The sequence below is a fragment of the Gordionus sp. m RMFG-2023 genome, chromosome 1 (assembly GCF_954871325.1).
Source record: "Gordionus sp. m RMFG-2023 chromosome 1, tfGorSpeb1-WG-v2, whole genome shotgun sequence".
NCBI lineage: Eukaryota > Metazoa > Nematomorpha > Gordioida > Chordodea > Parachordodidae > Gordionus > Gordionus sp. m RMFG-2023.
In genome coordinates, this window is record NC_088775.1 from 21031117 (window position 1) to 21058439 (window position 27323).

The following is a 27323-nucleotide window of genomic DNA, read 5'->3' on the forward strand; positions in this document are numbered from 1 at the left end:
GAATGTAAGCAATGATACCATATTGTATAAATTATAGATTTTTTTCTCCCCAAATCATGATCACCCTATAAAGGTTGCTATTTATGGCGCTGTTTGCAGAGATCGTAACCTTTGTGATTTTGAGTTCCGGCACTGATTTTTTTTAAACTTTTTGATAAAAATTAAACAATATTATCCATATAAAAATAAATGTTAAACTATTTTTTATAAATAAAATTTTATTTGAAGTTTTAAAATTCATATAAAATCGTTATGATAAATTTTTAAAAATTTTCAGAATTATATTTTGGACATGTTTTATTTTTGTAATGAAAATAGCATATTTCTTCTTTATAATAAAGTTTCAAATATTTGCGAGAATTTTTTAATATTTTGGACACAGTCTAAAGTATTTTCAAATATATTCTTAGCTAGCGAAGATAAAATTTAGGAACCCCAAAACGATTTTTTTAGTTTTGGGTATTTTATATTTACCCGGTTCTTCAAGATTCCGATCTCTGGCTAAACGGAATGGTTTTAATTAATTAATTGGATTAAGAGTCCTGTATTATATATATTAAAAAAAATGTGTAGAATATTATATAATCTTTTAATGTATTAGAGAAATGAATGAGATGATTGAAGAAACTATTGATACATTGGAGGAAAATTATACAGAAAAGGTTTAAAAATATATTAACAATATTCAAAGGCTTTATAAATTCTATGTTATAAGATAAACAACAATAAAGATGCAAGTTTCGCTTCATTATTCAATAACCCTGAACTCAGTGATTTAGTAATTTGCGTGAATTCTAAAAATACCTATCATTCACACCGTTTGGTTTTAGCATCTAGAAGTGAAGTGTTTAAAGCTATGCTCTCTGATAAATGGAATCAAAAAGATACAAAAAATTTCGAATTGGAAGAGACCGTGGAAGCTCAGGAGAATTTTCACGATTTTTTGTATTATATATATAGCGGTGTAGTGAATTTGCAATTGACAAATGTGGCAGGGTTATACACATTAGCTGATAAATATAATATTCAATGTCTAAGATCCTCAACTATGCAATATATGTCTGACCATATAGCCACAAACAGCAGAGCGAATCAAACTTTAAACTGGCTGCTCTGGGCTCAAGAATGCAGAAATGCCGAATTTGAAAAAAAATGTTATAATTTTATAATTAATAACTTTGGTGTCGTAGTTAACTCATGCCAATGGTTAGAAATTGATATCAATAATTTAATAAATATATTGAAATCGTCGGATTTAGTTGTACAGGAGGAAATTGAAGTATTTGAAGCTGTCGAAAAATGGTTGTTAAATAAAGAAAAAGAATGCTTAGGATTTTTATTAAAATCCCTAATTCCATTTCTGAGGTTGACACAAATTTGGCCTATACAATTGAGCCATCTAGAACAACATTCAGAAATATTTCAAAGATATAAAAAACTAATGATGCCAGAATTATTAGATGCTTATAGATACCAATCATTACCTCTAGAGAATAGATTATCTTTACTAACATTTCAATCATCTAGTATGATTATCACACTGAGTAATAATGTGAGCGAAACGGAATCGGATATATTGTCCACCGATGAAGTTGAAGCGAATGATTTTTTGGTCGGTAATTTAGCATTTAATGAGATGAAATACAAAATGAGAACTTATATTAATAAAAATTTTTGTTTTTCGTTGGAGTTAAAACAAGAAGGTGATCATTATGGCCCACTTACATTTGCTACTTCCAAAAGTTCCTCTTTTTTGGATCAAGCTTTATGGCATTGGAATCTAAAATTATATTACAATCCTAATAACACTAACAACAATAAATTAAAAATATCGGTATCGGATGTGTATAACAAACAAGGTATTCTTTCAAAATAACATCGCATTTTTTAAGGCCTTTTTAATTTAAGCTTAAGGCATATTATATAACAAAAACAAGATAACTAACTCTCTGTTCTTTTAATTTTTATATTCGTGATTTATTCTTTTTTTTATAAGAAATAATTTTGCAGGCAGGGTAAAATATGAATTTATTAATTAGGGAAGTGTTTTGGTGATAATTTTATTTGAATTCTTAAAGGATATTTGTGGAATTCGTCGATAAATTCAACTGTTTGCAATTCAAGTTCTTCGTATGGATCTCTCAATACAACATCTCCTAATCTTCAAAATTCCAAGCGCAATGTGCAAATAGCATTTTTAATTGGTCACAAAAAGCGCGATGGCTTTTATTACAAGCAATATAAATACATGCACGATTTTACGGAGTGTGAAAGTTTTGAACTATTAGATTTCTACAAAGATTGGAATCTTTCTTCCTGCAATCAAAGGATAAAATTAGTTATAGTCGTGAAACCAACCACAGAAATATGATACAAATTCTAATTGAATTTTATATTAAAAAATACTGCAATAATAAATGGAATGATAAATTTATTAATGCATTATGAATATAATAATTTATTTTTTAGATAAAATTTAATTTGGAATCGATAAAAATATTTATTTATAGTCACATTTGATTATTGACTGTTGCGATTTAGTATAATATAGTTTATTATTAAAAAATAAAATAAATACATTCATTTCACAATTTTACCTGAATTTGAATTCAAAAAAAAAGTTTAAAAAAGTATAATAACCCGTATATTTAATAATATACAATTCAATTTAAAAATTTACGAATGTTCAAAAGATTAAATAAAAATTTCTAAAAGTTACAATTTTTAAGTATAAATCTGTTACTATAATAAAACTTTCACCGGTTTTACTATACATCAATTACTTTAAAAAATATTTGATCAAAGATACATATAGATATACTAAATCAAAATAATTCGTGAATTGTTTGTTAAAAAAAAGGAAGAGTGAGAAAAATATAAATAAAATTGAGCTTTTTATATTTTGACTTTTTAAATTTTCATAATACAAATTTTTCAATGTCGAAACATTATAAATTTTAATAAACAATAGTGCTCCTAATATGTTCAGCAATTTACACAAAATAATTAAGATACCTTGTTAACAAAAATAAAGCTACTAGTTTAAAAAAGGAGCTGGAAAACAAGATAGAAAATGATCCGGAGCAGAACTTTTCGTTGAAATCCAGCTTAGGCAAAGGACAAGTCTGAGTGTATGTGATTGGATTCTTTTCGTTGATTTTATTTGAACTAAATGTTTTGGCATAACTATAATCTTTGCATAAGGAAAATTCCTTTTTTTTCTCGTTCGATGTATTGAAACTATAAAAATATTTAAATATAATATATATGATATTTAAATTTAATATAGATTTGTAGATCCATTTCTGCCAAATAATTTTTGTTTTTAAAACGTAATTTCGATACCGTTAAAATGTATAAAATTATCTAAAATATAAAGTAATTTGTTAGATTTTATGCGTTTAACTAGGTCTAAAACGATTATTTTTTATTCGAAATTCGATTCGATTCGTATTTAACGAATACGAATAGCACAAATATCAAAATTTTGAATCGAATATAAATAATGAGGAAAAATATTTGTCAAATAGTAAACTTTTTATTATTCGATTCGAATTATTTGTATTATTCATTTGAAATTATTTGAATTATTCGATTATTTATTTATAAATATCCGAAATATTTCGTAAATATTTTATTTTTTCGTTAAATGTAAGTAGAAGTAATTAAATTTTCCTAGTGGATATCATTTCGTTTTACTTTATTTTATTTCCTATATATTCATAAATCAAATCATAAGTTATATTTTCTGATAAGAAGTTTAATGGAAAAAGTAAAATAATAAATATAATTATTTTATTTTGATGTTTAGATTTAAAAATTCCAGATAAATAAAGAAATCCCAATAATGCCTTGAATTCTGTTACATCAACTCATATTCTCAGTATAGTTTTTACTTATAATTTTGATTTTTCATTGGTATGATAAATAATCTCTTCAATCATTTTTGGTGTTATGAACAAGTCATAACATTTTTCTGGAGTGTCTGCTTCTTTCCAATATTCTTTATTCCTGACAGATGAATAACTAAATTAAATTGCATGGGGATCGTTTTCCCATGTTGTCGAAAATGGTAACTGATATATTGTTCATTCAGGGATCTTCGGCATCATGTGAGCAGTTATTCTCAATAGGGAAAAATATGATAATGAAGAAATTAATGTCTTCGAAGAAAGAAACCATTAGAAAAACTTTATGCTAGAACTGGTTATTGTCAAAGATCTAGCATAATTATATTTTTATGTTTATAAAATGAGATTTTTATATTTTTAGAAAATTTTAATATTACATTGAAGAAATAATTTAGATATTTTTATAAGCAATTCTTATTCTAAAATTGGATGTTTTTGGCCAATTTGCTTGGATAACGTTATATGAAATTATTGGGTTTTATTTCGTTTATTTTCTATAAATTTTGATATGCTAATGACAATTAGTTTAGAGAATCCTTAAAAGCATCATTTTAAAACATCCACATCTGTTTATAATTTTTTTTGCTAAAAATTTACTTTTTATAATCTTTAGAAAAAATTTTGAATCGAGTCAAATAATGATTTTATTATTTATATGAATATGAATAATAAATTATTCGATTCGTTTTTTGTAGGCCTACGTTTAACAGTTGAAAATGAACTCCCAGATGAAGATAGGCGTATAATAAATAATATTAGGTTTATTATGTCAATAATTTTAATAGGTCTATAGATTAGCATTATCAAATCCATTTTTTTAGATTAATAATGTAATTTTGTAAACATATTGGTTTTGATAAATTAGACTAGAGTATAACGTGTTAATTCTTTTACGCGATTATGTATAAATAAAATAGTAGAATGAAATTATCGTCCTTTTGTAAAATAAGACTTGAAATAGTTGTTAGAATTAGAATTGATTTAAATGTTATATCTTATAATTTGTTTTATTGTATTTTTTTCCCATTATTATTAACAACGTTTATTAAAAACGAATTTAGAACAAAGATGATTATAAAAAATATTTCAAAAATAAATACAGTGCATAAAAACCATAAAATTAGACCATAAAAAAGTGAGATTATTTTTATTGCATATATATAGAACCATGAATATCATTGCAATTGCTTTGATGAATGGCCATCGCAATGGCCTGCTTTCGATAGAAGGCTTCATTACGATCGTTATCTATTTCGCTTAACTTTCTACCTAACAATGTGATTAATTTTAGGAATTATTCACCCGCAATTTATTTATTATTAAATGTGAAATCCTAAGCAGATGTCCAAGGAAAGTTATTTTTTAATATAAAAATATCCTTTGATAAGAGAATATTCATTGTTATTGAAGAAGTTGAAAGTTTCAAAGTCCAAAGATTAAAGGATTTGCAAATGCTTTTGTTCAAAATTTAAAACTAAATCAGTTTTGGCATGATTTTAAATAATTAAAGTGGTTTGCATGAGTACGCTATTTGTTTATCAGGGTTGTGCATTTGACCGGTCAAATAGGATTCATGAATATATCACTTCCAAAATTCGCTGCAAAATAAATTTGTGGCAATCAACATTCGTAAAAAAAAGTAATATCATAAAAAATAATGGAATAATTTAGTTATAAATATCCTTAAACAAAATTTAAAATGTTTTTCCAACCTGGTAAAAACATTAAATTTCATTACCTGAAAAATATATAATGACATCAAGATGAATCTAAAAGCATTAAAATTAATTTGAGAAACAAAACAATTTAATAAAAAGGAAACAGATGTTTATTATGTAAGCCATAAATTGTTTTCAAATTTATTTATATTTGATTTTTTTTTAAATTATTTAAAAATGCTAGATTTACTGATATTTATAATCATATACTCTAAATTTTTAAATAAATATTCAACTATGCAGAGTACCACTCTAAATTTCCTATTTAAAACATTTTTGATTAAATTTTGTATATAGATATAGATAATAAAATTAGATTTTAAAATCAAAGAAGATATCTCCCGTTGCCTTCCATTAAATTAAAATGGTGGCAGCGTCGTTCCAAAGAGCCAGATATATGATTATTTTTTTAACACCGTCCAACTATCAGATTTATAAAAAATATACCATACATACATCAAACAATTACGTTCACGTTGCTTATTATGACGATATTGAAGGTGGCAAGAAGTTTAAGACTCAATAAACGGTCAACAAGCTGAAGATGATGAAGGAAACAAATTTATTATAAATGCTAAAAGATATGAAAAATTTTAATCATTATAGAACAATTATTGTAAATTATATAAATTAAATAAAGGTAACAATAAAATATTTTATAAATTTATCATGAAAAAATCGTTATCAAATGTAAAGAGTAATGTAGAATATCCTACATTCAACAACAATATAGATACATACATTAAAAAGTTTGAAAATTTATTAAAGGACACGCAGGTTCCCGAGGCAGAAAAGGCTAATGCGTTCATTCAAAGATTACCAGAAGAAGACTATTTGGACCTGGAATCCATTTGCGTTCCAGAAAACTTTACTGGAAAAATACATGCTAATACATCCCGATAAATCAATAGACACGTACAAAACGGAATTTAACCCAGCCGTTCAAAATAAAGGGGAAACATTCGGTAAATGGGTATGTAGATATGTAAGTTGAATAATAAATGCAATTTTAAGGATCATGAGAGAATAATTGAGAAGATAAAAATATCGTCAAGTAATAAAAAAATTCGGGAGCAGATATCGAAATTAGAAAATATAACTATTACAGTCATATTAAGAATTGGGAGAGAGATAAATGATGGGGATGATTATGAAAATATAAATATTAAAATGGATAATATAAAAATAGAAGGCGAAGCAGCATCAACTTCGACGATAAAATTAGTACAAGAAGAAAAAGATGAAAAGAGAGAATCAAATAAACAAATAATAAAATACAATTCAAACATACCAACGAATAGGAGTTATGGACAATCCTGGACACCTAGATACAACAATCGTCAACAATGGCAAAATAATTACATTTACAGATATCAAGGTAATTACTATCCAAGACATCAGAATAATTATGAACCAAGGTATCATTGTCAAGATAATTTTAATAATAGATTTTATAACGACAGAGGATATTACACACCAAGATAGTATAATAGATTTTCGAGATTTAAAAATAATTATAATAATAATTACAATTTTAATAAATATTATGATGAGCTCAGGTTTAGACCTAAATACAATGAATATCAACATTTCATCAGAATTTCGATCAATCACGTAACAATCGATAACAAAACTATGAGAACGATGAACAAAGATACAAGAATAAAGTTAATACAGTGAACATAGAAGAAATAAACAAGGAAAATAACGTAAAATCAGAAAACAAAGAAGTTGAGAAAATAAAAAACAAGGAATACAATCTATTCAGCTTGGATATCAACAATTTAAATGATAATAATAACAAAGAAAATGATGCGTATAAAGTCACGTTATATTTAAATGACATACCAACTGTGATGCAAATAGATACAGGATCGCGATTTACAATATTACCGATAAATATTGCAAGAAAGATTGGGATAAAGATCTTAAATAAATCAGATACTAAATTAACTGGATATGACGGAAGAACAATAAAAGTGATGGGCAATGCCAATGTAAAAGCCAAATACGATGATAAAACCAAAATTTTGAATGCATATGTAGTACAGAGTGACAAGATTGCACTCTTGGGAAGGACGTGTAATCAATTTGTGAATTTAGTAGAAGAAGATAACAACAAAGACATTCAAAAACTGATAGACGAATGTAAATCAAAAATAAATATGAAACCAATAAATCACAGCTACGTCAAACTACATTTGAAACAAAATGCAATACCAAAATTTATAGCACCAAGACGTGGTACAAACGTTATGATTTATTTACAAAAATGGATCGACGATAAAATAATAGAACCGGTGGATGTTGTGCGATGGGCAACTCCACTCACACCAGTTTTCAAAAAAGATGGTTCGCTAAGACTCTGTGCAGATTTCAAAAATACGATAAATCCAGCATTGGAAGATTTTAAATATCCTATACCACGTATCAACGACTTGATTGCAAAATTATCTAAAGGGAAGAAGTTTTCAAAAATAGACTTCAAGCAAGTGTTCCTTCAGATCCCTATACACAAAACATCGCGTGATTTACTTACAATATCGACACACAAAGGATATTACAGATTTAAAAGACTACCGTTCGGATTAAAAACTTCATCGGCAATTTTTCAACAATCAATGGACAAAATATTTGGTGATATGAAAAATGTTATTTTCTACATTGATGATTTATTAATCACGGGTGATAACGATCAAGATCATTTAAATAATATGAAAAAAGTTTTTGACCGAATTTCCAAATATGGGCTAATACCAAATTTCGACAAAAGTATATTTTTCAAAAAGAAATACGTTTTTTAGGACATGAGCAAACGGAGACAAAATCAAAGCAATTACAAACATGCCTAAACCAACAAACAAAGAGGAATTAGCAACATTTCTGGGCATGGCAAGTTATTACCGAAAATTTTTACATGACTTCGCAGACATAGCAGATTCCTTGTACAAAATAGTCAACAAAGATAAATGGATATGGGAAGAAACACATCAAAAGAGTTTCGATGATATAAAAGAATTAATAAGTTCTCCGCCAACATTAAATTTCTATAATTTAGAATTACCAATAGGCATAGCAACAGACGCTTCAAAAAAAGGCTTAGGAGCCGTGTTATTTCATATAGAGAAAGATGGTAAAGAAAAACCAGTAGCTTTCTCGTCACGAACTCTATTAAAAGCGGAAATAAATTATACGAACATCGAAAGAGAAGCATTAGCAATAATATATGCAATAAAAAAAATTCAGGAATACTTAATAGGCACCAACTTTAAAATCTACACCAATCACAAACCACTCATATACATATTTACTAAAGGATTAAAAGATAACAACACGATATCAATGAGACTTCAAAAATGGAACTTAGCAATGGGAGCTCATGATTTTACAATAATTCACAGACCGGGGAAATACAATATAGTACCAGATTGCTTATCTAGATTACCACAAATTAACTCCAAAGACATTGTACAAAATATAGAAAATGAGGATGTAAATAATGATTTATGGGATATACCAATAAACTTCAAAAGAATATCGAAAGAAACAAATAATGGTAAGGAATTAATGGAAATAATAAATACCATCAGGAATGGAGAATACATAAAGAATAAAACATATAAAAATATGGAAGTAGAAATAAGTTTGATAAAAGATTGTCTTTTTAAAGATAACCGAATCATCATACCTCACAAAATGAGAAAAGTGATATTAGAGGAACTTCATAAAGGACATTTAGGAGCTGGCAAAACTAAATTGTTAGCAAGAGATTATGTATGGTGGCCTGGAATAAATACCGAAATTGATCAAGAAATAAAAAATTGTGAAACATGCAACAAATGAGCAGATAATCCACACAACATACAAAATCCATGGCAAACAGCTACGAAAAATTTCGAAAGAATACACATAGATATAGCTCAATTTGAAGACAATAATTACATGATAATCGTCGATGCTTACAGCAAATTTCCCATAATTAAAAGAATGAAAAATATAACAACAGAATTGACAGTAATAGAATTAATGAAAATAATTAGCTTATTTGGAATACCACACATAATCGTAACCGATAATGGAACGAACTTCACAAGCTATTTGTTTAAAAAATTCTGTGAAGATCATGGTATCAAACACATACTTACAGCTCCACATCATCAACAGTCAAATGGACAATGTGAAAGAATGATAAGATCAATGAAAATGAACATGATAAGGAACATGAAAACCAACAAAAAAATAGATTTAGACATAGCTTTGGAAAAATTTTTGTTTAATTATAGAAACACACCTAACGCTACAACCAATATAACTCCGAACAAATTAATGTTTTCAAGAGATATTAGAACAAAATGGGACTTAGTTAAACCAAACATAGACATAAACAACGAAATTAATCGCAAAATATCATCAAATAGAACTATAGAAAAAGGAGATAAAATTTGGTACAAAACGTTTAAGAAAAACATTTGGGACATTTGCATCACAGTTGGTATGTCATTTAAATATAACGTGACTTTATACGCATCATTTTCTTTGTTATTATTATCATTTAAATTTTTGATATCCAAGCTGAATAGATTGTATTCCTTGTTTTTTATTTTCTCAACTTCTTTGTTTTCTGATTTGACGTTATTTTCCTCGTTTATTTCTTCTATGTTCACTGTATTAACTTTATTCGTGTATCTTTGTTCATCGTTCTCATAGTTTTGATATCGATTGTTACGTGATTGATCGAAATTCTGATGACGATAATGTTGATATTCATTGTATTTAGGTCTAAACCTGAGCTCATCATAATATTTATTAAAATTGTAATTATTATTTTAATTATTTTTAAATCTCGAAAATCTATTATACGATCTTGGTGTGTAATATCCTCTGTCGTTGTAAAATCTATTATTAAAATTATCTTGACAATGATACCTTGGTTCATAATTATTCTGATGTCTTGGATAGTAATTACCTTGATATCTGTAAATGTAATTATTTTGCCATTGTTGACGATTGTTGTATCTAGGTGTCCAGGATTGTCCATAACTCCTATTCGTTGGTATGTTTGAATTGTATTTTATTATTTGTTTATTTGATTCTCTCTTTTCATCTTTTTCTTCTTGTACTAACTTTATCGTCGAAGTTGATGCTGCTTCACCTTCTATTTTTATATTATCCATTTTAATATTTATATTTTCATAATCATCCTCATCATTTATCTCTCTCCCAATTCTTAATATGTCTGTAATGGTTATATTTTCTAATTTCGATATCTGCTCCCGAATTTTTTTATTACTTGACGATATTTTTATCTTCTCAATTATTTTCTCTTGATCCTTAAAATTGCATTTATTATTCAACTTACATAGTCTAGTTACCCATTTACCGAATGTTTCCCCTTTATTTTGAACGGCTGCGTTAAATTCCGTTTTGTACGTGTCTATTGATTTATCGGGATGTATTAGCCTGTATTTTTCCAGTAAAGTTTTCAAATCGTTGTAATCAGATGGAACGCAAATGGATTCCAGGTCCAAATAGTCTTCTTCTGGTAATCTTTGAATGAACGCATTAGCCTTTTCTGCCTAGGGAACCTGCGTGTCCTATAATAAATTTTCAAACTTTTTAATGTATATCTATGTTGTTGTTGAATGTAGGATATTCTACATTACTCTTTACATTTGATAACGATTTTGTCATGATAAATTTATAAAATATTTTATTGTTACCTTTATTTAATTTATATAATTTACAATAATTGTTCTATAATGATTAAAATTTTTCATATCTTTTAGCATTTATAATAAATTTGTTTCCTTCATCATCTTCAGCTTGTTGACCGTTTATTGAGTCGTAAACTTCTTGCCACCTTCAATATCGTCATAATAAGCAACGTGAACGTAATTGTTTGATGTATGTATGGTATATTTTTTATAAATCTGATAGTATATTTGGACGGTGTTAAAAAAATAATCATATATCTGGCTCTTTGGAACGACGCTGCCACCATTTTAATTTAATGGAAGGCAACGGGAGATCTCTTCTTTGATTTTAAAATCTAATTTTATTATTTATATCTATATACAAAATTCTTGTCATTATATACATTTTTTATAACAGCGAATTTACATGTTAACAAAGTCATATGTCCTTTACAATTTCATTTTGCGTTACCAATTTTTTTTTATCTTTTATTACACTGACTTTTTAAACTAAAAAAATAATATTCAATTTTAATCTTAATTTGGTCATATTTAACAATTAGTATCCAAAATAAAACCCATCATTATCAAATGCATATTTGTAAAGGCACTAACTTCGAATCGAAGGAGCAAAGATTAACTAGCGGGAGATCATCTTGTACAATCAAATATAAATTCGAGTTGGGAATGTAGGTAATGAAAATTCTGTGTAAAATTTAAGGAGTTATTATGTAAATATTCTTAATATGGTAGTAAAAACAATTTTAATATCAAAATAATGAATCGGTTTTAAATTCAACAATAATTATTATATTAACATATCCATTATGAAAAAAAATGTAATTATTGTAAAATAACTTATAAAGGCATTTCGAAGATTCATTAATATTTAGAGAGAAAACGTTAGATGACAAGGATTGAATATAAGAATGATTGACGGCATATAAAGTAATCTGTTTAATACAGTTATATGTATGCTTCCCATTCTGTTTTTCAGTAGTAGATTCCGTGTTTTGAAATTCAAAATGCTTTTTTCATTTTATAATGGAATAAAAAATGTTAGAATAAAATTATTATAATCAATTTTTTGCTTCACACTTAACAAACATACATTATTTAGAAATAAACTGATTTTCATAAAACATTTATTTAAATAATAAACTAAATCAGTGATATTCATGGGATGGTGACAGGATTATGCTTTATTTGAATATACAAAAATAATAAAATTAATTACCAAAGGACTATTGGAGTCTTCAACACACACGGCTTGAAAATCGGTTGAGAAAAAATGATATATAATTCGCATTCGACTAAGATGATAAAATAAAAGTGGTTCATTGGTTTCCAAATACAAATTTTCATATAAATCATTTTCACTATTCGAAATTGTGTGCGATGAAAAGTTTGGGTGAATTACTATTTGGGTTGAATTGTTGATTATAATACAGCTATATTTTAAAAAATATATGTGTTCAATTATTTTAAATTAAGATTGATTATCAGATCAAATTTATATTTATAAAAAAGGAAAATAGGCCTAAATTTAACCAAAAAATTAGCTACAGCTTCGTAATTACTAAAGTTATATTAAACCTAATAGTGCAGCTAGTAGTGGGGTCAGATGGGCAAGGGTAAATAGAATTACAATGTCTATCAGGAGATAGTTTCTTCTTTATTGTTTGATAGAGCTGATCTCTTAAAGAATCAAATATAACATTAATTCCTGCTACAGCATGTGTTATTGAATTAGCGCACCAGGAACCTAAATAACAATATTTAGAATGACAATCACTGTTCCTTTTGCAAGAACATCCATCGTTGCTAATAATGTCTCGATCATTATAGTTTCTGTCATGATCTTATAAATAAAATTATATTATAGAAAGAAAATTGCCGTTCACTCATTTACTATATTAAATAATTGAAATAAAAAAATTTTTTTTTATTATTTAATGCATGGTGCATACCTATATTACATTGCGGCTTTCCAAGCATTATGGCTCTGGATATTGTCAGGATTCGGTAAGAATTTACTTTGAAATATGTCTTAAACATTGGACTGATAACGTTTTTACCGATATTTAATAGAGCTTTATTAAACCAGGCTTGTCTAAATTTTAAATATATGATAATGTAATATGATAAACTATTGTTATTTTAAAAAATAGTCTTATAAAATATATATTTCTTTCCTAAAGCTTCAATTATAATATATCATCCCTATTCACCATCATAATGATTCTTATCATCAAACATGTCATAGTAAAAAAAAATTGCGACATCCGGTAGACATTGAATAAAAGAAATATAACTTTAATTTTGGCAATATAAAATTACATTTATTAAACACGCAACTAAATCTTCTCTATTTTACACACATCTTTCGTAACCCTTTCTTTCATATCCAGAGAGTTCTTCCATTTTGGGTTAAAAGAGACAGTTAAATCATTTCCATGATTCATTTTATCCAAGTCAACTCCATTGCCGATATCCAAGGAAAGGCTATATTTATAACATTACCACCCTGTTCCTTTCATTCACTTATTACAAGACATCCCATTAAACTAGTACGACTTTTGTTATTCAATTCCTTGTACCATATGTACATAAATAAATATGGCAACCTTTGTCAATCATAAATTAGTGCGCCTTATAACATTTTATGCGCTTTGAATAATTGCATAGGTACCTGTAGTAATGAACTTGAACAGATCTTAATGTAACCCCAGATCCACCTCACAATTTCATTATCCTTGGAAGTGTTGACTACCATTCAAGTCTTCAAGAATATTGACAGTATTGCATAGTGGAGTGTATACCTTATCAATTAATCTATTCTAAATCTGCATTTTCCGAAACTTAGTTTGTATTTGTCTAATAATGAAAACCAAGTGCGTCATTCTCTTACTGGACTGAAACTAAATTGTACTTACAGGACTGAAACTAAATTGTATCTATCGGTCTATCACTTCCATTCCGGGCTATTTGATTTTTATTAATGATTAAATGGCGTTTGAAATCTTTAATCATAACTATTTTTTTAAATAATTCGACAAATTATTATACTTTGTTTGGAAATGGCCTTAGACATGAATAGTTATTTCATACACAATTATGTTACAGAGGGTTTCGAACTGTTAAGTATAGCGGTTCGGTTCATTTAGGTTTTTAGTTAAAAAAATTAATAAAGGTTTTGTTCCATTTCGGCTTTTTTGAAAAAATTCATATCGGTTCGGTTTATAATTTATAATGGTTTTTTTCGGTTTGTTTCGGTTTTTAATTTGATTATAAATAAAATTAATCATAAACCATATATATTAATCTTGGAGAAAAATCTTTTTAATTTATATTTTTATAATTTCATATTTAATTTAACTATGATATTCTAATAAATATTCTTATTAAACTTAGTAAGTATAAATTAGACAAATTAATTTTTCTTTATTTCATAAATAAATAAGCCTGTCCAAAAATGTTATGAAAAAATCCTTAGAATTTTAAAATTTTCGCAAATTAATAAAAAAAACATTTTAGACACATTCAAGTTTTATAAAAATTAAAATATAATTGATATGATTCAATTATTAGTTATTATATGTAAAAATTTAAGTGTATTTATTATTATATATTACCTAGTTATTAAACTTTGTATGAACTTATTATTTGATAATGGTTATATTTAAATATTATTTATATACTTAATAAATAAATATATGTTGAATAATTGTATCAATATTTAATAAATATTTAAAAACCAATAATAACTATAAATTATTATATTTGATATATAATAAAATTGTAATAGAAATAATATAATATAAAAATAGGGATAATTTACGTAAATGAGGCTAGATTTTCACAAAATAGTTTTTTAAATTTAAAAATATCTTTTATTGACATGGCCTTATATAATGTACAGAAATTACAGTATCATCAAAAGAATCAATAGATATATTTTGCCCAGTATTTATATCATTAAGTGGGTTAGTAATTGCATTAAGATATGATGCAGCCTATTAAAATATATTAATTTTATATTCCCCAGATGGCAATTTTCAGATTCTTAAAATATAAAATTATTTTTTATTTTTGTCTTTTAATATTTTACATTTGTCTGTGGCAATTTAACTTGACTTAGATTATTTGGTAATGTCATCAACATTTTCTTTTAACCACAAATATTGTTCAACATATAGTAGATCCTTTATATTAATATCATCAGCACCTTAGATTAAAATATTTTATAATTTATACATATGATTTTTATTTATATGTTGGGTGAGAGCATATAATTTATTAAATTTAGCTACAGCTAAAAATTTCTTCTTCACTTAATCATAATTCAAGTTATATGTATTTCCTATTTCTTCCCAAATTTTATCTTCAACAGAATCTCTAAATTTTAAGTCATTTTTGCATCAGAGGTTCCTGTACTCTCTTATGCTTTTCATAAAATTATTTTCTGACACTAAAAAATATATTTATAATATAAATAAATGGCTATACTTTGGGCTAGTAAATTTATAAAAATGGTCAGTATTATTTAAAAATTGTACTTACTAATTTTTTTATAAAATTTCCCAAATAAATAAATTTTCAAGAAATTTTTATTCGAATTTTTTTAATTTTTATTATTTTTTTAAAAAAGATAAATTTTTATAAATACCGAAAAATGATATAGGACACTATTTTATTTTTATATTAAAAATAGCTTATGTTATTTTTTTCTTCAAAATTTATTTATTTATATTTTTTAGATTTTGACACAGCCTAAGATAAAACAAACATGCGCAAATACAATGAGGAATAAAATAACGCATAAATATAATGAAATTTATACTATTTATGTTTAAAAAGAGAATAAGAACAATTAGCTACAATATTTTTTAATATTTCTGGATTTAATTGCGCAGAGAGTATAAACTTAAGGCTAGAAAATGCTCTTTCTATGGATACCTACGTAGCTGGAACTGCTAGCACAGTTAAGCTAACTTATAAAGTTCTGGCATACTATTCTTTAAATTTTCCCAATAATTCAAAAGATTAGTATCTTTTTCTAATCTTTCTATATTATCAAATGACCGAATTATATATTCTATTTCTATACATTTATTATAATTTCTATGCCCTGAGAATTATTCTTATTTAGGCTTTCATGCGACTTTAATAAATCTTCAAAATCATCATCTAAATTATCTTTCGAATATAAACAGGTAGGCATAGTATCTAGAATTTCAATATTCTGATTATTTAAATTTAGTATTAAGTTTCAAGTTTTAGAAAGATGTTTTGATGTTTTTTTGGCGATCTCTTTTTAGATTATATCTGATCTAATTAACTGGTATTTTGTCTAATCTCTATTAAATTGAGTATTTAAAGTAAAAACAATAAACTTGGTATTGATTGATATGTAGATAATATAAAAAAGTTTAATTTGAAGAAATCACGAATTTAAAAATTGCCCCCAAGGAAAATTAAAATTTCAAATTTAGGTTAATAATTTAAAATTAATTATTTTTTAAAACCGTTTTGAACCGGTTTTAAATATTTATAACAGCTCGGTTCGCTCTTTTTATATTTTTTTTATAATGGCTTGGTTATGGTTACGGATCAGAAAATTATAACGGTTCAGTGCGGTTTGGTTCGAAAACCTGGTTGCAGAAGTCTGTGAGTCATTCACCAAATTTTTAAATTGTCTTCTTCATTCCCATTACCGCTCTAGTTGAACCGTCTACATTACATTTCTTCATCTTAGCTATCACAAGTTTTAATGTTATTATTCGTTCTCAAAAATTTTTTATGACATCTTTAAAACTATTTTCATGGCATTCCACTTTGTCTCCTTACAGATCGATTTCCTTTCTGATTTTGACAAATCTCCCATATTTCTTCTCATATGAAAAATTATGTTTTGATTGACGGCATTCTGTCCAGTCACCAACCTTCATTGTTGACTTTTTTCGTGAGTTCTAGCATTTCATTAATATTTGAAGAACTTCATCCGATGTTGTGGTAGTGCTTCAATTTTTCTCTTCGCCTTCCGATCTATTCTATGCTTCATATTTTCTTTAACTTTTATTTGCACCTCCAACTATAAGATATTCAACAATTAAGATGTTAACTCTTCTCTTGTAAATGTGATTATCGCTACAATTTTATCCGTGAGGCCAATAAGTAAATGTGTTCCTAAAGAGCGCTAATTTCATGATTTAACAAAAGATTTTAAGGCCCAATATTTCTAATAGCAAAATTAAAGCACTCTAAACCCCTTCATCAACACTGAATCCAACAGTCCATTCAGGTAGCTACACATAACAAATCTCCCTAAGCACGATGGATGAAATCCCCTTGACTTAAAGACCTCAAATAATTTTTCGGCTCCAGCCGGCCACGATTTGGTGGAAACTTAATTTGAAGTTGCAATAAAACTTCAAAATATATATCATACTTTATTTTAATGTAATAAAATAAATTTAAATATTCAGCAACTTTGTTAATATAAAGATGTTTATTTATTTTATTCCATTAATATGATATAAAAAGGAATAGTAAATATTTTCCAATTCCTGATTTTTTAAAAACATTTACAATTTTTTAAATTCATTTTATAATTGTGATATTCAATCAGGCAAAAAAAATGAAGATTAGGAATAATAATATTTTTCGGGACACAACTGTACGGTGTAACGTTGTAGAATGACTGTGATTCGTAAATTCGCATTTATATCGCTCTAATAATGACTGTGATTCAGAGTGCCGCAGTCATTGTACTACAATAGTAACATGCGAAATTTCAAATATGGAAGAAGAAAATTATAATAATTTATTAATTGGTCTAAATATCATGAAATATTGACTACTATTCTTGGTTATTATTCCCTTTGCCCTATTTTTTTCTGCAAATGAATTATGTATAAAAGTGACGAAGCTTTCATAGAAGCAAGGCATTGCTTCCCTTGAAGTTTTTCCTACAAAATTCTTAAATAAACTTAATATAATCTTTATATGTTAAAAACTAATCTGACTTCGTTAAAAAAATTAATATAATTTTTAAAACGTTTAAAATATTAATATTATTTTTACTACGTTAAAAAATTTACTATTATATTTAGTATGTTAAAAAAATATACATGAGGGGGACTCAGTGAATCATGGGGAAATTTTTAATATTATTTTTTCTTAAAAAAATTTTTTTTAATAAAAAAAATAATAAATATATGATCGTCTGGATTTTGGTAGAAATTTTTTAATGGAAGGAGTAAATTAAATATTGATAAATCTTAAAATTACATATTTTCCCAAGTTATAACAATCTGAATGAAAATGGATATGATCATTACTCTGTCAATCATAGCAAAAACTTTATAGACCCTAATGATATATCAACCCACACTCAACATATTGAACGTTTATGGAGGGATCTTAAGGCAAGCATCCCCAGAAATGGAAGAAAATCTTCCTCTCATTTATATATATGTGAATATTCCTATTTTCGTAATATTAAAAATATATCTAATATATAATACTAATCATCTATCCATGAAACGAAAATATTAATTTTTTAATTTACTTTTAATTATTTTTATCATTCATAAAATTAATCCAATTACTTGCCGACAAACGTGAAAATCATTACTGTCTCTTTGGCCCATCATTGCCTAGATGTGCAGGATCAAAATTACAAACAATACCTCTCATAGTTTTCTTGCACATTACACATACCCTCAAACTTGTAACAAGCAATTTTGTAACATCAATTTAAATATTCATAATCCTATATACATAGTTTTGCTAAGAAATTTTAATTTTTATAATACAAATATTCTTATGTTAAAAAATAATATAAAACAATGTCAACAATTTGCAACATCTGTGCTAAACTAATTAAAGTGACAAAGGGCAATCTTTTATACAAACATAGTTACAAAGGGTCAACATGTCCTTTTACTCAAAAATCTCCAACCAATGAAATTATAACAATACCCAAACCCTTATTATATATTATTGAGCCTCATCCTCCCCCTATTAACACAGATTTTTTGAATGGAAAAAAGGACCCACTTTAACACATCTACCAAATAAATCTAGAAACCTAATTTCAAATTTTGTTATTAATCTTATCACAAAAGTTAATGATAACTTAAATTGTTTAAAATCATGGGAAGACTTATTAACCTTCTCTCACAAATATCTTATACGTCCCGCTAACAAAGAGACCCCATTACATGAACAAATAAAATCAAACATTGATAATTTTGACACTATTCAAATGATTAACTACAATCATAATGTTAAAAAGCAAGTAGATGATATAACACACAAATGCAAAATAATATCAAATAAAATAGATCAAGGTGACATAGGTGGTGCAATTAAACTCATATCCTCAGATAACCATCTTTCTCCTATCAATGAAGAAACATTACAACTATTAAAACAACTACATCCTGAAGCTTCTACAGATAATCTACCCATCTCTCCAATCCACCAGACTGTAATTTTTACCAGTGATGAAATAGTCAATGCTATCAATTCTTTCAATAAAAACTCAGCAGGTGGTCTTGATGGTTTCAGACCCTCCTATTTTCAATACTTAATTAATTCAAAAAATTCTACCCATAGTTCTGTCATCAAGGTTTTAACAACTTTTTGTAATAACATAATAAATAATGATATTCCAATACAAACTCACCAAATCCTTTTTGGTGCACGTCTAATTGCTTTATCTAAGCCAGATGGTGGTACCCGTCCCATTGCAGTAGGCTCCTTTTTCAAAAGATTAATAGCCAAAATCATAATCGAATACATCAAACATCTGTCAACATATTAAATCCTTATCAACTAGGTTTTGGGATCAAGGGTGGCTATGAAATAGCGGCTCATAAATTAAACAAAATTTCAACCTAGATCTTAATCTATGGTATTTAGACGATGGGACCATCTGTGGCCCTTCAGCTAATGTACTAAGCGCCTTAAAACACCTAGAAATCAATTCCCAAGCTATCGGCCTGGTACTCAACATAAATAAAACAGAATTATGTTTCTTAAACAATAAGCCACAAAAGTTGGAAGGCTACAAAATCATTGCTCCTGACAGCTTAACCTTACTTGGGTCCATTAGCTAATGCGACCAAGTCGGAAGATTTTCTCCACGAGATTTTTAAAAGCTTTTACAGTATGGAGCACATTTTAAGTCTCCTACCAGCTCATCAATCTTTATTTTTAATTCGCAAATGCCTGTACATACATACCTAAATTTATGCACATTTTCCGATCATCATCTTTTTTCAAAAACAATGAATTCATATCTAAAATTCAAGATAAATTTAAAATATTTCTGGAAAAAATTTTAAACATAAATTTAAACTCATTCAATTGGTCACTTGCTCAGCTACCTTCTAAACTTGGCGGTTTAGATTATTTTCCACTCAATCTTTTATGCTTATCATCATTCGTATCATCTAGATTATCTAACAATTCTATGATTTCTGGCTTCATATGCCCTACCGTTCGTTTATTAGACGACGCCATTGACAAATGGAAGGCAAACACACCCATTAACACCGTATTACCATCAATCATAAAAAAATTTTCATACCTTTAATCTCTAAATACCAGACAGATATATCAGTCAATCCACCTTTAGATTGCATTCAACTCCTCCAATTATCTGACAGACTTGGTGGTCATGGTTAGAATCACTCCCTAGCCGCAACCTTGGTAATCTTTTATCAGATGAACAACTGAGAGTAACCATTGGTTTACGTCTAGGTTGCGATATAGTACAGCCTCATGCCTGCATCAAATGCAAATCACCCGTTGATTCAAAGGGTAGACATGGCTTAAATTGCATTTTTAGTCAAGGGCGACATCAACGCCACTCAGCTGTAAACCATATAATAAATAGAAGCTTAACAGGTGCACTCATTCCAAACAATCTCGAACCATCAAATTTATCTCAAGTAGATGGTTGAAGACATGATGGTATGACAACCATACCTTGGGCCCTCGGCAAATCACTCATATGGGACTACATGTGTGTCTCATCATTCCCTTCAAACATAAATTTCAATTTAATAACACAGGCTGAAATTTAAAAGATAAACAAATACAAAAATTTTAAAAACTTTTTATTCACTCCAGTAGTGACTTCTACTAACGGGCATTTTTCGCCTTCAACATTTTTGTTTTTAAAAAATCTTGCTAATAAAATATGACTTTTCACAAATGAACCAAGAGAATTCCTTTTTATCGACAAAAAATTCAAATAGAACTTTTTAGACACACTTATGGTTCCTTTTTGGGGACTCAATTATAGAATTTTATTTTTAATTATATAATTATAAATATAAATGTATAAATTATAATATTTTTAATTAGGTTTTATGTAAATTAAATAAGATAATATACGTAATAAAGATTTATATAAATTTGTATAGAACTATTTTTGTTTTTCCTTAAAAATATATATATCTATATTATCATTGTATATATTATATTTATTCAAATAAATAGATTAATTATCTATTATTATGAAAATTTTCACAAATAAAATACTCCGTTTTTTTAAATTCTAAAATATACTCCGTTTGTTAAAATTTTTAAATACAGTCCTTTTTTTTAAATTTTAAATATACTCTTTTATTGTAAAAATACACCAAAATTTAATTTGAATAACTCCGTTTTTTAACTTTTAAATTTACTCCGTTTTTTAAATTTTAAAATATACTCCGTTTTTATTGTAAAATTGCACCAAAAAAATATCCAAACGATCTTATATTTATTATTTTTTATAAAAAAAATTTGTTTTTTTATAAAAAAAATTTGTTTTTTTATATTTAAAAAAATATTATAAAAAAATAAATAAAAAAAAAATATTTAAAAAAAAAATAAAAAAAAAATAAATAAAAAAAATATAATATTAAAAATTTCCCCGTGAATCAGTGAGTTACCCAAATTTAATATTGCCTATTTTTTTTAATAAATAAAGAGAAAATCATGCGAATGTATTGTGTAATTTTACGTTTAAAAAAAAGCATTTGGGGAAGCAAATAAAAAAATGCCTATTTTTTAAAAATAAATAAAAGAAAAATTTTTTTTATATATTATTTTTATTTTTCTTACTTTTTTTAAATAAAAAATTTTTTCTTTTTTAAAAGCAATAATTAATGTTTAATAATTGTAACTATATTATTGTAAATTTATTAAGATTAGTGTTGTTAAACGGCTCGATTTGAGCCGATTTTTAAAAACTGCCTAAAAGTCGAGATTTCGCTAATAGATGTTCAATCCTATGTGCCATCGATAATTGAGTTAGCCGTTTTTAAAAATCGGCTCAAATTGAGCCGTTAACAACAATAATTAAGATAGAGTTGTATAAAAAGTATAGGTATCTATATACATTTCAGATGTATCTGTATCTGTTTACAGATACTTTTAAAATATATTTTGATATTTTTATCTATAAAATAAAAATATTTAAGTGCTAATTTTATTTCATATGTATGAGCCTATAATTTAAATAAATATATATTATAAAAATATTAAGACTAAAATATATATGATGAATTCAAATCAACCATGGTTTCAACCCGACCCCTTTCAATTTTTCTTAAATTTTGAATACTAAGTAGTATATATTATAACTAAGAAAAAAATGATTTTACCTTCCAACACTGTTTACCCGTTAAGATATTGCCGTTTAAAGCGCGGAAAAATGCACCTCATTTATTTTCAAATGTCTCGAGAAATAATTATGAAAAAATAATTTAAATTTTATTATGTAGGTTAAAAATAGTTCTTTAATATGACATAAAAATAAGTATAATAGAAATCTGATTAATGTCGAAATCCGGATGTATAAAACCGGAAATAGCCATAGAAAAAAAAGATTTTTTTTAAAAAAAATTTTCCTGTAGATATCACACTGCTTTATATTTGTACCAAATCCTAGATTGGGATGAACATGGGTCTAGGAGTTATGACTCTTTTTAAGCCTCTAATTGATCAAATTTAACAAAAATATCATCATATTTAAATTTAATGAATAGTTATGAAATAATGCTTATTTAAAAATTATGTCTAAATGATAGGCCCTTGCTTTTTTTGTCTTTAACAAAATTTTTAAGAGGTGGCTGGGATAATGTGCTTTAACACTTTATTAAATTTTGTCTCGAAATTATGTGACAAAATAATTCTAAACATATTTTTAACTTTATTTGCCTCAAATTGAATAATTAAATATAATACAATCAAAAATTTATATATAAAATATATCATATAAATCATCCAAAGAATTTGAATAAATTTTGAACTTTGTTTTCGCCTAGGGGAATAAAAGTATGAAACTTTTGTGCTTCAGATTCTCTTTGCTCTCAAAAACCTGTTTTTAAGATGATTTTATATGTTAATATATTCATTATTGCTCACAAATATATAATTTATCCCATGTATATTATTTCATGCATAGTTAAATAAATCCATTGTTGTCAATATGTGATGTTCAAATAGGCGTTGCAAGCTTGCTCGAGCTGCCAACCGTTTAGTAACGCCCCCTAAACTGTCGCAGGGACTTTTACAATGTGCGGTTTCAAAGAATGTCACTCAGCCTTTTTCACAAAAATATTTTCATGATTATAGAGATTAATGAAGTCTTTTTAATTTTTATATTGGGTTACTGCCCCTTCAGAAAAATAATAAATTTTAGCCACTCTATCAACTCTTTCTTTCAAGAATAGGATCAATTTTGTTTGAAATAAATAAAATGCACATACGTTGTACTTTAAACAATCTGATATAATCACTAAATTTACATGCTTTTTTATGTTGTCCTCGCAGTAATAAACATAAAAGGGTGGATAGTGGTCTGATTATTGGTCCAATAAAATCCTTGTGCATGACCCAGTACTATAAATGCATAGTTTTCTGAAAAGTCCGCAATAACTAAAAATTCGCTAACATTCAAATTGGATTTTAAAAAGTTTCGAATAAATGATTATCGTGAAGCTATGAACGAATGAAAAATCAAATAGTTTAATTTTCCAATTAAATAATCTAAATTCGTCGCCGGATTTTGTCAGTGTTTTGAGGGTAGTTCGATCAGCTGATATTCATTGTTTGAATGTTATATAATCTATTAAATTAGAGTCAAATATATATTAAGTCTTTCTTTTATTTTTGATGCGGGGCAAAATATATTGTTTAGTTTTGGTAGATTATTTTATTCTAAATAAATAAAATTATTTTGTCAAGTAATTTCGAGACAAAATTTACTAAAGTGTTAGATAAAGCACATTATCACAGCCACCTCACATTAAAGATAAAAAAAGTAAGGGCCTATCATTTAGACATAATTTTTAATAAACATTAACTATTCATTAAATTTAAATATGATGATATTTATGTTAAATTTGAACAATTTAAGCCATATAAAGAGTCATAACTCCTAGACCGATGTTCATCCCAGTCTAGAAAAAAAATTTTGAAAAAAATACCTTTTTTTCTATAGCTATTTTCGGTTTTATACATCGAGTTTTCGACATTAATCTGATTCTATTATATTTATTTTTGAGTCATATTATAGAACTATTATTAAGCCACATATTAAAATTTAAATTATTTCTTTAACATAATTATTTCTCGAGATATTTAAAAATAAATGAGGTGCATTTTGTCAAAAATGTATTAAACACCCATATTTTAGCGGGTAAACAACGTTAGAATGTAAAATTTCATTATTTTTCTTAGTTATAGTATATACTACCAGTATGAAAAATTTTTAAAAAATTGAAAGGGGTCGGGTTGAAACTTTGGTTGATTTGATATGGAATTCACCATATATATATTCTTCCTTGTTTTATGGCGATTTCCAGGTTTACCCGAGTAGGCCAGTTTTCCCTCTGATTTTTCTTTTCCATTTTTGACGGTCCTGAGCATCAATATTTGTAAGATTCATGCTTCTCATATCCGTCGCTATCACATCCACGTCATCTTTGGTCTTCCTCTAGGTCTTGATCCTCTACTTCCATCAAGGTGCATCTCTTTACCTAGTCATCTTTTGTCATACGTTCCACATGCCCAAACCATCAGTCTATTTCGTCGCATTACTACTCCAATCATTTCTATACCCAATCTTGCTCACAATTCCTTGCTAGTTTTTCTCTCTCTCAAAGATACCACACACATCCATCTTATCATCCTCATCTCTGTTCTTTTTTATTTGGCTTCGTGAGTCGCTTTCATTGTCCATATTTCGCCGCCATAAACTAAACAACTCCTCACACAGCTTACGTAAACTTTCCCCTTTAACTTCAGAGAGACTTTTTTATTGCCAATATCCAAACCACCATTTTCCAGGTTATCATTATTATGTATCCCTTTCATGCATGTTCTACAAATAAAGGTCATTCTTCTTAACATCAAACTTCCTTTTTTCCCGCTACATCTATTATGTACCCATTTCTGGCATCTGGTGCATTGGATAGAATTTATAGCAACTCCTTTCCCACATACACCACAAGGCCACTTACCGGATTCCTCCATCTTTAGATTTTCCCCACCAATCATCACCTTTGTCTTTGATGCATTCATTTTCAGGCCCTTTGCTTTCATAGTCATCTTCCATTTACTAATTTTATCCCTCAATTCTTCCTCACTGTTTGCCATTAATACAAGGTCATCTGCATATAATAGCTCCCAGGGAAGTCCTTCACGCATTTCTTTAGCCACCACATTCATTACTAAGAGAAATAATAATGGACTCAGCACGGATCCTTGATGAAGTCCTACCTTCACCTCAAAGCTGTCACTATCACCATAATCTGTCTGTACTGCTGTTTGTGTTCCAACATACATTGCCATCACTGCGATAACCAACCATTCCTCCACACCTGATTTTCTCAAGACCCATCTAGTAACCTCACCCGGCACCCTATCAAATGCTTTCTCCAAATCAACAAACGCATAATAGAGTTTCTTTTCCTTCGCAAGATACTTCTGCATTTGTCTCACCACAAAAATTGCATCTGTCGTGCCTTTTTTCGATGTAAAACCAAACTGCATTTCATTAATTTTAGTTTATTCCCTTATTCGCTTCTCTCAAATACCTTCATTGCATGTTCCATGAGTTTAATAACTCTCTTCTTCACCAGTCCTCGGGAATAGTTCCTTCAGTGACAATTTGATTTGCCAAATTCATTAACCATTCAATCCCTAAGTCATCAGAACCTTTAAACATCTCAGAGACCACCATCGTTAAACCCGATGTCTTCCCTTTTTTCATCTTTTTCACTGCTCTCTTAATTTCATCCTTGCCAAATTTACACCCTGGACCTTCTACCTTTGCACAACTAACATTATTATCCCATTCATTTTCTTCGTTCAAAAGTCCTTCCATGTAGATCTTCCAGGTGTTCTCAATACCATTACTATCAATTACCATTTTTCCTTCCATATTTTTCAAACATTTAACACCTACCACATCTTGCCTTTTTTTGCCATCTGCTTTGCCATTCGAACCACATTTCCTATTCCTTCAGCGCATTCCATTTCTTTAGCAAACTCCTGCCTTTTTTCTTCTTGCGCCTTCGTTATTAATTTCTTAGCATTTCTTTTCGCCATCTTGTAATATCGTTATCATTATTTTCTTTACTATTATACAATTCTTTGAAGCACCTCCGTTTCTTATCCACAGCTTTTTCTACCTCCGGGTTCTCCCACCAACTCTCCTTATGTCTAGGCGGTTCTTTTGCCCATCCACATACCTCCTCAGTTGTCATTACCCAAGCTTTCTTGATGGCTTCCCACTTATCATTTACCCCAGATGGCCCTCCGCCTCTTTCGCCAATCTTTCGTTTAGTGATCCTGGTGCCTTTAAAGGATCTCCTATAACTAGTCGAAGATGATTAATACATTCCTCTCCCGATATCACTTTCACATTTTTTACTATACATCTATCACATCTCCTTAATAACAAATAATCCACCGCACTTTTGGTACTA

At 27.5% G+C, this 27323-nt stretch overlaps 2 protein-coding genes across 4 annotated transcripts in view; one reads left to right on the top strand and one right to left on the bottom strand.

Annotated features, from left to right (window-relative positions):
- Positions 1 to 605: 605 nt before the first annotated feature.
- Positions 606 to 2371, top strand: LOC135922816 (galectin-3-binding protein A-like). Its single transcript, XM_065457302.1, has 3 exons — positions 606 to 662; positions 716 to 1859; positions 2079 to 2371. The coding sequence occupies exons 1-3, from the start codon at positions 606 to 608 to the stop codon at positions 2369 to 2371; spliced, it is 1494 nt and encodes a 497-aa protein (XP_065313374.1).
- Positions 2372 to 2746: 375 nt separating this feature from the next.
- Positions 2747 to 27323, bottom strand: part of LOC135931177 (voltage-dependent calcium channel subunit alpha-2/delta-2-like) — an 84990-nt gene continuing 60413 nt past the window's right edge. For all 3 annotated transcript variants that reach the window (XM_065468096.1, XM_065468098.1, XM_065468097.1), the window contains 6 exons: positions 13293 to 13435; positions 12919 to 13183; positions 12560 to 12773; positions 12181 to 12350; positions 11938 to 12027; positions 2747 to 3240 (listed from right to left, as the gene is read on the bottom strand). In XM_065468096.1, the coding sequence (XP_065324168.1) occupies positions 2994 to 3240; positions 11938 to 12027; positions 12181 to 12350; positions 12560 to 12773; positions 12919 to 13183; positions 13293 to 13435 (1129 nt within the window). In that variant the 3' untranslated portion in view covers positions 2747 to 2993. The remainder of the gene's footprint in view (positions 3241 to 11937; positions 12028 to 12180; positions 12351 to 12559; positions 12774 to 12918; positions 13184 to 13292; positions 13436 to 27323) is intronic.

Bases quoted from the DNA above. Each gene is read 5' to 3' on its own strand.
- LOC135922816 (XM_065457302.1), top strand. From the start codon at position 606: ATGAATGAGATGATTGAAGAAACTATTGATACATTGGAGGAAAATTAT. The intron at 663-715 runs GTTTAAAAATAT...CTATGTTATAAG, and splicing joins AGGAAAATTATACAGAAAAG to ATAAACAACAATAAAGATGC. The intron at 1,860-2,078 runs GTATTCTTTCAA...GAATTCTTAAAG, and splicing joins GGATGTGTATAACAAACAAG to GATATTTGTGGAATTCGTCG.